At 39.6% G+C, this 11758-nt stretch overlaps 1 protein-coding gene across 1 annotated transcript in view; it reads left to right on the forward strand.

Moving 5' to 3' along the window:
* The window catches only part of lrig3 (leucine-rich repeats and immunoglobulin-like domains 3), a 25543-nt gene extending 14011 nt beyond the window's left edge, over window positions 1-11532 (forward strand). Inside the window, exons 5-19 of the mRNA XM_026923310.3 lie at window positions 395-538; window positions 635-778; window positions 999-1142; window positions 2547-2690; window positions 4959-5039; window positions 5160-5231; window positions 5354-5425; window positions 5964-6127; window positions 6390-6719; window positions 6936-7217; window positions 7771-8244; window positions 8434-8592; window positions 9124-9264; window positions 9616-9810; window positions 10584-11532. Of these exons, the coding sequence (XP_026779111.2) occupies window positions 395-538; window positions 635-778; window positions 999-1142; window positions 2547-2690; window positions 4959-5039; window positions 5160-5231; window positions 5354-5425; window positions 5964-6127; window positions 6390-6719; window positions 6936-7217; window positions 7771-8244; window positions 8434-8592; window positions 9124-9264; window positions 9616-9810; window positions 10584-10840 (2803 nt within the window). The 3' untranslated portion in view covers window positions 10841-11532. The remainder of the gene's footprint in view (window positions 1-394; window positions 539-634; window positions 779-998; window positions 1143-2546; window positions 2691-4958; window positions 5040-5159; window positions 5232-5353; window positions 5426-5963; window positions 6128-6389; window positions 6720-6935; window positions 7218-7770; window positions 8245-8433; window positions 8593-9123; window positions 9265-9615; window positions 9811-10583) is intronic.
* The last annotated feature ends 226 nt before the right edge of the window (window positions 11533-11758 follow it).

An 11758-nucleotide genomic window follows, 5' to 3' on the forward strand; every position in this document is an offset into this window, starting at 1 on the left:
GAGATTTTTTCAGGAGTGTGCATCAATTTAACAAAACCATTTTTATTTTATTAATTCCATAAATCCAAATAGGGAAATAAAAGCATGACCTCTGCGGGTTTTTTTTTTAACAGCTTATAAACTTGATTTTATAAAATAGATCCAGCACATGCAAAAATAGGATGTGTTGAATCAAGAGCTAGCCATGTGCTTGCCATCTAGTCTTTATTTTTAAATTGTTTCTTGTGCTTTCAGTCATCGACTCTGAATACGGCCCTGTGAGCGCAAAAATAGTTTTGCCATGCCAACACAGAAGTAGAATTCACTAAGTTGGAGAAGCTCTTTTTCTTGAGGTATTTTAGCTAGAATCATGATAGTGATGCTAAGCAAAGCTTCATATTTATGTTTTGCTCAGGTACATGAATAACAACCGCATCTCTGTGTTGGAGCCGGACTGCTTTAAAAATCTGTCCGGCACCCTGCTGGTGTTGAGACTGAACAGGAACCGTCTGAACTCTATTCCTGCCAAGACCTTCCAGCTCGACAACCTTCAACACCTGTAAGTGGCCCCGTGCATATTACACACTTGAAAGATCCAGAGATTCTCGCTATCTGTGCCACCTTTGCTTAACATTTTACTGACTTTGATTGGCAGAGATTTGAGCAGGAACAGGCTGCGACGAATCAAGAGCTTGACCTTCAACGGCCTTCACTCTCTCCGCTCTTTAAACATGCAGAGGAACGGCATCATACGTTTGTTGGACGGAGCGTTTTGGGGCCTCAGCAAAGTGGAAATCCTGTGAGTGCACTGATGCTGTGATAGCAGTATTCAGAAAGCTAATTATATTATAGATATATTATGCTTAACGATGACATAACACATGCTTTAATCATTTATAGAGTAATTATTTTTATAAACATTTATAAAGCTGTGTGGAATTAATCTCACATAATCTCTACAAAGATCATAAGTGCATGGTTGTGATATGGAGAATAATAATATATGTTTGTGTGAGCAGGCAGATGGAGTACAATAATTTGACCGAAGTGAGTAAGGGTTGGCTGTACGGGCTGTCATCTCTGCAGCAGCTACATCTGGCTCACAACGCCATCAGTCGCATCAAAGCTGACCCCTGGGAGCCCTGTCAGAAACTCGCTGAGCTGTATGTCTCATTTCTCTCTATCTCTCTCGTCTTGATTTTTTTTTCTCAACTCTAAAAAGGGCAAGGCCTTAAGAGCAAGAGAGTGGAATAGAAATAGGGGAAATTAGGAGGCTTTAGGAGGCAGGTCAGTGGCAGTTGGTGGTAGTGTTGTTTATAGCTGTGATCTGATATGTTTGGTCATCCGTTTACTGAGAGTCAGCAGAATGGATTTTGTTTTGAGTGGAATTATCCCCTACCCGCTTAATTTAGTCTTAATTTAGTCTTAATTTTTGGTGAAAATACATTTGGTTTGGTTTGGTTGTTCTTTTTAGACTAGATTTAGTTTCCACACAGCAATTTCATTCAACTCAAAACGGAAGAGTTATAGTTACTAAAAAAATTTTTTTTTTAAATGACTTTGGACATTGTCATCTAGTTCAATCTAGCAGGTATTATTTTAGCCTGACAACACGCTACGAAAACAATTTTTCCTAGGGGATAAAACCTTTCATCACAGAATATTAGTGATTTTATCAAACGTGACATTTTTCTTCAACCACAAAGCTTTAAAATTAGCATGCATTCACAGATTAGCCAGCCTCTTCTTTCTCTGTTAATTCCTTTGTGTAACTGCCTTTGCAAACTGAACGTGCTAATGGGGGAAAATTTCACATCATCTAACTGGGTCTGATATTTTAGTCTCATATTTATTCATTTCATTTTCATTGGAAAAACGTTGTCGACAAATATCTTTTATCTTAGTTTTTTAATGTCTATGGTTGACAAATTTTCTTTATCTTAGATTTCATCTTATATTGTTGACAAACATCTTCTACCTTAGTTTTCATCAACAAAATTAACACTGGTGTCAGAGCAGCTGAACGACATAAGTGCTTCAGGTGTTAATCAGTATAAACAGAGTAGTGCTAAGGGGCAACGATTTCTCTTTGTCTTCATCGTCCTAATTGCGAATCAGTAAGTGTTGATGTAAAAAAAATGTTTTACAAAAATGCATGGATATAAAAATATTTGTATTTTAAAATATTCCAAAAGTATATTAGTGTTGTAAAAATTACTGTTTAGAAATGAGCTTTAGTCAGAGCTTTTTTTTTTTAAGATTACATTCTATGCTTTACAATGAATTTCTCTTACAGAAAACTTGCTCCTATAAAACTACTCTTGCAAAACATACAATACTTTATAATGCAACATTGTACTATAGATTACATACTTCTTTAAATCCTGTTTAGATTTTTATGAACACCTATATTCAATGAAAACTCCTATAAGTAACTTATAATCAAGTCATTTGTGTATGACATATTTCTAATATTAATACATACCCTGGAACACGTAACACGCCCAAAACTACATTGTCTTGGTAGATGTAAGATGTCTGATTTGTTTTGTATCTTTGTATTTTAGCGACCTCAGCTCTAATCAGCTGGTGCGCCTGGAGGAGGGCAGCTTCATGCGACTGACTGAGCTCAAGCAGCTCACTGTTGGCTACAACCAGGTCAGCTTCATCGCTGACGGAGCCTTCAGAGACCTCACCCGTCTGCACACACTGTGAGTACAACAGATTAGAAACAGAGCCGGCTCTTTGTACCTGTCATGACACTGAGTTGTGATTCAGTAGTGTCTTTTAACTAAAAATACAGTAAAATGGAATAAAGTTCTTGGAAACTCCCTCTGAACGTATTAGCTTAAATATTTAACTCTCAAGTGTGAACAGATGAAGGTACAATGGATATAAAAAGTCTACACACCAATATTTTCTCACTCTTACTTGCAAAAACTTTTTAGATCCATCAGATTGAAAGGGCATTTCCTGTGCACAGCCCGCTTCAGGTCATCCCACAGATTTTTAGTTGGATTCAAGTCTGTGCTCTGGCTAGATCATTCAAAAACATCTTCTTTTGGTTAAGCCATTCCTTTGTTGATTTGGTTGTATGCTTTTGGGTCATTGTTGTGCTGAAAGGTTCACCTTCAGCTTGCTAGCAGACACCTGAATGTTTTGCACTAAAATCGACTGGTATTTGTAGCTATTCATGATTCCCTCCACCTTCATAAAACCTGTAGTTCTGGCTGAAGAAAAGAGCCCAAAAGCATGATGCTGCCACCACCATGCTTCAACATGGGTGTTCTTTTGTTGATGTGCTTTTTTTTTTTTTTTTTTTTTGCACCAAACATAACTTTTGCAATTATTATACCTTTTGAAATTGTCTCATCAGACCATAACACATTTTGCCACATGGTTTGGGGTGATTTAGTCGAGCTTGGATGGTTTTTGTGAGAAAGGGCTTCCATCTAGCCACCCTACCCCATAGCCCAAACGTGAAGAATACGAGAGATTGTTGTCACATGCAGAAAGTAATCAGTACTTTTCAGATATTCCTGCAGCTCCTTTAATGTTGCCGTTGTTCTCCTGGTAGCCTCCCTGGTAAGTTTTTGTCTTGTCCGTCTGTAAATTTTGGAAGGGTGGTCCTGTTCATGATGTCGATGTGGTGCTACATTTTCTCGAGTTGTCGATGATGGCCTTCACGGTGTTCCATGGACCATGGAAAGTTTTTTGTACCCCTCTACTTATTCCTTTCGACAGTGAGACCCTGTATAGGCTTTGTCATCTCTTTGCTGGCCATAGCTTCAGCAGTCAGATGAAACCAAGAAGATGTCAAGAAAATCCTACAGATGCTCTTTATTTGGGGTTAATCAGAGTGATTAAAATGTTTTTCCCTAAAATGATTGTTTTCACTTAATTTTTACACATTGCAATTTCACATTGAGGGTGGGAAAAGTTCTGACATGATTTATCTTGGTTTAATTTTTTTCATCACAGAAACCTGCCATTTTAACAGGAGTGTGTAGACATTTTATATCCACTGTATCAGATGGAATTGAAAGGTTTATATTAATTCAGTTAATAGTGAAAGCCTTTTTGAACTTGAATATTGTTATCAAACCTCAAAAGTAAATCAACATATAAATGTAGCAGCAGTTGACCATCTCAGTTGCACCTCTTGTGTCTTTCTTTCTTTTCTGATGCTTTCAGGGCGGAAATATCTAGCCAACTATGCAATATATCTCATGGGTTTGCTACTTAGGTAAATTTCTGTGGTGTTCATTCAACTTTAGAAACTCAATACCTCCCCTCCCCCCACTTTCCTCTCCTCCCTTCTCTGGGCTTTTTTAAACAGAACCAAATGGCAACTGAGCATGAAGGGTGTGTGCGTGTGTATGCATGTGTGCGCACACACATGCGCACGTGTGTTCACTCAGTCCCCTCCCTAACCCACTCATTTGTAACCAGGCTTGCAGGGGAGGAAACTAGCTATTTGAATCTAGTTAAACATGGTGATAGGGAGGGCTGTGGGACAAAACAGGAGTCCCTCCTTCTGTGGTGGGTAAATACAAAGCACCAGAGGATAATGGAAGTGGAATTTTGCTTATTGCCTTAATTCTTTTAATGTGAGGACTAAGATTAACTGAGATTGTGGTTTAAATATAACAACATTCTTCTGTTTCATTAACTGAAATTTAATGTGGTTTAGCCAAATGTTTTGTCTAAGTAATGTGAAAATTGTGATTTTATTACTATATAATTCTTAAATACATAAATGTTTAAAGTCTCCAAAGCTAGCCAAAGATTCCCATGTGTTTTGGCATGAGATTTTTTTTTTATTTCTTTTTTTTTTATTTCTTTTTTTTGTGCAATCTGTCCTCACAAATACAGTGTCTTGATGAGCACTGACCAACAAGTTGTGTGAGGTTGTGAATAAGGTGCGATATTTAACATCATGGTTTTGTTTTAATTTGCTCTTTTTTTTCTGCGGAAAGGGATCTGAAATATAATGAGATTTCCTGGACCATTGAGGACATGAATGGACCCTTTTCTGCACTGAACAGTCTTCGAAATTTGTGAGTTCCTCTTGCTCATATTGTGCTCATTTTGGGCATTATAATAAAATGCCAAGTCCATGATTGTTTAGAAGCAATGAAGTAGATATTTTCTAATTAACTGACTTGCTGGGCTTTTAGATTTCTTCAGGGGAATCAGATTCGATCAGTTACCAAGAAGTCTTTTACAGGACTGGACTTGCTGGAGCGCCTGTGAGTACTTGTAGCCATGAAAATGACTCACTTCTGTCCCAAGCCTCTTTTAAACAGATCTGTTCTACTTTGTGTTTTTCTAACACTTTGTTGTTGTTTTTTTTTTCCTTCTTTTAACTCAGTGACCTCAGCAACAATGCCATCATGTCAATTCAAGGAAATTCTTTCTCCCAGATGAAAAAACTAGAAGAACTGTAAGTGATGAATGTATTTTTATTGATTTTTATTTATTTTTATATGAATAATTTCACTGGGATTCAGAAGATGTGTTTTTTGAAAATCAGAAAAACTCTTGACTGAAAGCAGTAAAACCCTCAACACATCTTTGTGGTTATTTGATTCACCATAGGAAAATGGCTGTCATGCATTTCAGTATTCCCCATTCTCTAAAATGGGAGGGCGGATGCCAGTGCTGACTTTTTGACTTTTGTCTGGTTAATGAAACTGGCTTCAGTGTAATAGTTTGTTGGTCCGAATTTGTCTAAATATTGATTGATTTTTATCATTCACACTGAGGATTTAAGTGGTATTCAGTCCCTCCACGGTGGCTATTTAATTTATTTGACTTTTTTTCCCTCTAAATTGGCAAGGATGATTCCAGTGCAATGATTCAACTGTCAACAGACAGGCGATTTGCATGTCTGACTTTAACCAAATTCTTTTCTACCCTGTTCTGTATTTTTGCGCTGAGCGTGTGCTTACGCTTTCTTTTTCCATTTTGTGCTCTGTCAGGCACCTGAATACGTCAAGTCTGCTCTGTGACTGCCAGCTGAAGTGGTTCCCGCTGTGGGTGGCAGAGAACGCCTTCCTCTCCTTGGGCAACGCCAGCTGTGCCCATCCACAGCCACTGAAGGCCAAGAGTGTCTTTGCGGTCAGCCAGGATGAATTTGTGTGTGGTGAGTAGGTGCCTGGTGCACATTTTCCAAGCGTGTTATACCTGACCGAGCATGAGGTCTTCTTTCTCATGGTGGAAAATTCATAATGGAAGAAATTTCGTAATGGATTACTCCGAACAACTTATTTAACTAAAGAAAAACACTGACATCTCTAGTTTTGAATAGTGCTTGCTATGAAGCACCAAGATATAAGCTCACATTTGTTCAACTTTGATCTTCTTTATTTCACTAAAAACAATTTCACTGTTTCTTCTGTGAACAGCTGATTTCCCCAAACCTCAAATCACGGTGCAGCCTGAGACGCAGTCAGCTATCAAAGGCACCAACGTGACCTTTGTATGCTCGGCAGCCAGCTCCAGTGACTCGCCCATGACCTTTGCCTGGAAGAAGGACAACGAGGTGCTAAACAATGCAGAGATTCACAACCAGGCTCATCTTAGAGCTCAAGCGGGTGATGGGAACCAGGTTACTGAGTACACGACCACACTGCAGCTGCGCCATGTGGAATCTTCCAGCGAGGGCAAATACCAGTGCGTCATCTCCAACCACTTCGGCTCCACCTATTCCACCAAGGCCAAACTTACTGTCCACAGTAAGTGATATGATACCGCAGAAGTTTCTGTGCACTTGCGCAATGCTAGTACATGTAGTTATAAGATAAAAACAAATTATTTCATTATGGAATGTATGCTGTCTACTTAAAACAAACTGAATTATTGTGTTTGCAGTAAGAAATACAGTAAAAGCTTTAGCAAGGTTTCTTTTTTTCTACCATTGACTAATATCATAATATCACCATCTTCATCAGTGCTGCCATCCTTTACCAAAATTCCTATGGATCTGACGGTCCGTGTTGGAGCCACAGCCCGATTAGAGTGTGCCGCTACCGGGCATCCAACTCCTCAGATAGCCTGGCAGAAAGACGGAGGCACGGACTTTCCAGCTGCAAGAGAACGGCGGATGCATGTTATGCCCAGCGATGCCGTCTTCTTCATTGTGAAAGTGAAAACGGAAGATATTGGCGTGTACAGCTGTACTGCGCAGAATACAGCTGGAGCTATATCTGCTAATGCCACATTAACTGTACTAGGTAAGAACTGTAGAAGCAGGTAATAAGAGCCAATGGACATCTGACATTTGCTGGCCCTCTACAATTCTAGTTTTTTTTCCCTCCTTGCCGCTGAGAACGAATGTTAGTCTCTTTCATTTTTAAGCTCCTATTACATGTCTCTGGTTCAATGCTGGCTTCATGTATATGATGGGAGCCTGCCTTTCTTTCATACCAAATGTTGTGCCAAAACATGTGCCAAAGCTGACCTCACAGCTCTGAATTTGAATTAATATTTTAGGCTTTCCAGAGTGACCTGATATAGCACAAGAATTTTTTTATACTGAGTCAATTATAGTACGTTTTTTAATATCCAATAATTGTGCATAATGTGTTTGATTCACTAATTATTACAGCATTTTAAATATTTGCTAGTCAGGCAGGATAGCTTAATTCTTGACTGATTTTGTGTTTTCAAATAGCTTTAATATCACCTCGAATGTCAAAAAATTGGAAAGGTAAATTTCATATTTTTTTCCAGACATGGTGAACAGCTTAGACTGACATCCAGGATTGATTTTTTTTTTTTCCCCAGAAATGCCTTCTTTCCTGCGGCCGCTGACGGACCGCACTGTAGCTAGGGGCGAGACGGCCGTGCTGCAGTGCATCGCAGGTGGAAGTCCTCCACCACGACTAAATTGGACCAAGGATGACGGGCCATTAGCATTGACCGAGCGCCACTTTTTTGCTGCTGGAAACCAGCTCCTGATCATTGTGGACGCAGCGGAGGCTGATGCCGGCACTTACACCTGTGAAATGTCTAACCCGCTGGGCACAGAGAGGGGAAATGTGCGCCTGGCTGTCTTGCCAAACCCTAATTGTGAGTCAAACCAGGCAGGCACGGGAGCACTGGGCCCAGTCGGCAGTGGATCAGAGGAGGACGGCTGGACCACAGTGGGCATCGTCATAATTGCTGTAGTGTGCTGTGTCGTGGGCACGTCACTAGTGTGGGTGGTCATCATCTACCACACACGCCGACGCAACGAGGACTGCAGTGTCACTAACACTGGTTAGTACTGAGTGATGCATGGAGCTTCAATGCTAATGAATAATCCTTTGTGTAGAATTAAGTTGTTACGTTGTTGAATGATTGGTATTTTATAAAGTATATAAAAACACTACTATAAGGATGTCTTACTTTCTGCTAAAGTTCGTGTCTGTGGATGCCTTAGAGATCTGTTTTTGTTGCCCTCTATAGATGAGACCAATCTGCCGTCGGACATTCCTAGCTATCTGTCCTCTCAGGGAACGCTGGCAGAACGGCAGGACGGCTACGTGCCCTCTGAGAGCGGTAGCAATTACCAGTACGTGAGCTCTTCCATGGGAGGATTCTACCTGCAGCCTAAGGACATGAAAGGTAAAACACCTGACTATTTTGTGCCATGAATAAACAAAAGGTCCTTTAAATGAATGGTTTGGGGAACCAGTAAACACTTACTCAGTTGTACTCGATCCGTGATGACATGTTTGGTGTCCTATTTATGCTTCATTAGTTTAGCACAGGCACCATGTGAGAACCTTTACACCAAAGTATTGATTAAAAGTATTGAGGGCCAGAATATATAAAAATAGTTCATCCATACAAAAATGGTTCAGTTACTACAGAAATAAAGCTTTTAACAAGGCCATACCAGTCCCCTGATCTATGCCCCATTGCAAACCTGTGGGGTAAGAAGATGAGGAGAGTGCTCAAGAGAGGACCTAGGATCCTGGATGACGTGGAGAGATTGTATACTGAGGAATGTCTCAGATTCCTGTGTGTTCTCCAGTCTCATCCAGCATTATAAGAGAAGCCTCAGTCATGTTACGTTGGCAAGGATTGCTCTAAATTGACAGTGCCAATAATTGAGAAGTGGTTTTGTAACATTGGCTTTTATCATACCTATAGGTGTTTGTCAGCTAGACACAGGAAGTGAAGCAGACATGGAGGTGGCCATTGACCCTCTGCTTTGCCATTTCCAAGGACCTATCAGCACACTGCTGAGGAGAGGCAACCTGTATGGCCCAGAGCCCACAGACACATATACAGGTGAGACATATGAGTATAGAACTCTGTACTTATTTGTTATTTGTTTTTCTTGGTTTGGGTAGTTCCTTGGTTGATGGGAAAACCGATCAGATTAAAATTTTAGGTAAACAGGGTGCAGCGCAATTATCTGAGGTTATTGGTTATTTGTCATTTTTGTCCTGTTTCAGCTTTCTCATTGTAGGGCACTTGGCAGAAGTGGAAATTGGTTAAAGAGTAGAAAAAGAGTAATGTGAACAAATTTTTCTATAGAATGATATAGAATCTGAATATGAGCTCCAGTCTGTTCATTTCTGTGTTTGACTGGTGTATACAGTGTGGTAATGTTGTCATGTTTCACCCTTTACCCTTCAGGCTGTACTGCAGATCAGAGGCTTATGTGCAGAGATTCTTACAGCCCATCACTCCCCAGCTTAAAAAAGAGAGAATATTACACATACACTCCCTCACTGTCCTCGGACCCTTTTGACCACATGAGCCCTGGGATGCTGGTACAGCGTGAGGGTGGAGAATGTGTCCAGTCACAGCTGCCTTCTGCCTCCTACATGGGTGAGTTAAAAAAAAAAATCTATGATCATATTGTTGACAGTTGCATGAGAAAGTGCAGTCCTTTCCATGTCTAGATCACTTACAGGATGTTAATTTATACTGTAGATCATTTCAGCAAGCAGGAACCATGATCCAGGTAGTCTGTTAGATAAAAGTATCTTTTTCTGTTATTTTAATGTACGTGAAAGGTCCTAGCAACTCTGATATTAGTCTATCAGGTGCAACAGATTTGCTGTGGTTTTTAACCGTTGTGTATTCATACTGCCCACTTTTTAAGACAAATGAATATCTTGTAAGCAGTAATCTTTTCTGCTGATAGATGGGTTGGAGGAGTGTTAATTGTGTATAGCATCAGATAGACTACCCTCAGATAAAATACGGTACAAGAGTATATATTTGTGTAAGGGCTGTTACGGGCTACATGCACTCAGGGTTTTGACGTATTTCTGTTTCATAGCGAGAGTCTCACATCTCCGGTAGCACTGTTTACTTTCGGCCATGCAGGGAAACAGCAATGTCTAACGTTTGTTGTTTTTTTCAGTCTAGCTAACATTAGCTTGGGTGTTGTATTGGACAAGCCGGAAGCAAAAGTGCTGTTTTTGGTTATAATGAAGAAGTGTTTGTGCAAGTAGCCCATTTGTCGAATGTTATTGTCTAGATAAATTCCTATGTTCTTTCTTCATTTTGTGGAATAATTTATTTTTTTTCTGATTCTGAACATTAAGTCTATTCACAGCTCTGATGACCGAGTGTGCTTCCATTTATCTCATCAGGTACATTTGGTAAAGCACCATGGAGGCCTCAGCAGGAGCTTTACCCCAGCCTCTGCACGTCACTCTCTCACAAAGGAGCGACTCTTCATGAAAACCTCTACACACCCCTCGATTATGACTCCGAGCATGAGGAGGACCTCTCTGCTCATTCGCTTTCCCAGAATCTGAAGGTGGACCCAGATAGCAGTGTGTACGAGCTGCCATTCGACAGCAACAGGACAGTGGAGAGTTTTCTGAGCTCTCAACCCTGTTCATAGCACCACAGGCAGAGAATCAGAAAGAGACTGCACACTCCATTTATTTAAAGAGGAGGACCAAATAAAGAATTCTACCTCAGCCTGGACGCTTCTTGTGCACGCTGGTTTTGAATGTAAAAGGTAAAAATGAGGAATCTTTCCAAAAGATTGAAACTGTTTAAAAAAAAAAATAAAAAATAAGTATATCCGTTGTTACTTTTGTACAAAAACAGATATCAAAAGTATATATATATATACATTTTATAAAGTTAATTTTATTTTGTAAATTAACATTGTAAATAGGATCCATTATTTTGCATACTTTTTTTTTATTGGAAGAGTGTTGTCATGAACAGACATGAGTCAAATAATCAAAACAAACAGAAGGGAATAGTAATGGCTGGTCCACCTTTTCTACACAAAGACTCATTTGTGTTTCTGTGCAATGTATGCAAATGACAGCACGTCTCGTGGGTACTTTTTTCTATTAATAACATGGCTAGTGGCATTTTAGGACTTTTTGATTTGCTTTCAGCTAACTGTTCCATCTGAGACTTTGTTTAAAAAACGGATGTATTCCAGTAAACTAATACAATGTTTGACCCATTTCTGTTTGCGAGTCTATTTAGTTATCCATGCATATGCTTTTTTAGCACCCTTTTGCACATATCACTCTTTGATAATAAAACATGTGCTGCTACACAGTCAACAAATTGTTCTGATTTCATTTGTAACCTTGTCATTAAACCTAGAATAAATGTCCCTGTTGCTTCTGTTAAATTCATACCAAGGCAGTCACATGGGAAGGTGGTGATTTAAAGAGCAAGTATATTCTTCAAAGCATCTCTGGAAAAGTCTGCTCTAGTGGACTATTCCCAAAATGTACTTGGTCCCTGGAGCACCATGTCATGTTTTGATGTTGTTAAGGACAGCATGACA

This window comes from Pangasianodon hypophthalmus, chromosome 18 (genome assembly GCF_027358585.1).
Source record: "Pangasianodon hypophthalmus isolate fPanHyp1 chromosome 18, fPanHyp1.pri, whole genome shotgun sequence".
NCBI lineage: Eukaryota > Metazoa > Chordata > Actinopteri > Siluriformes > Pangasiidae > Pangasianodon > Pangasianodon hypophthalmus.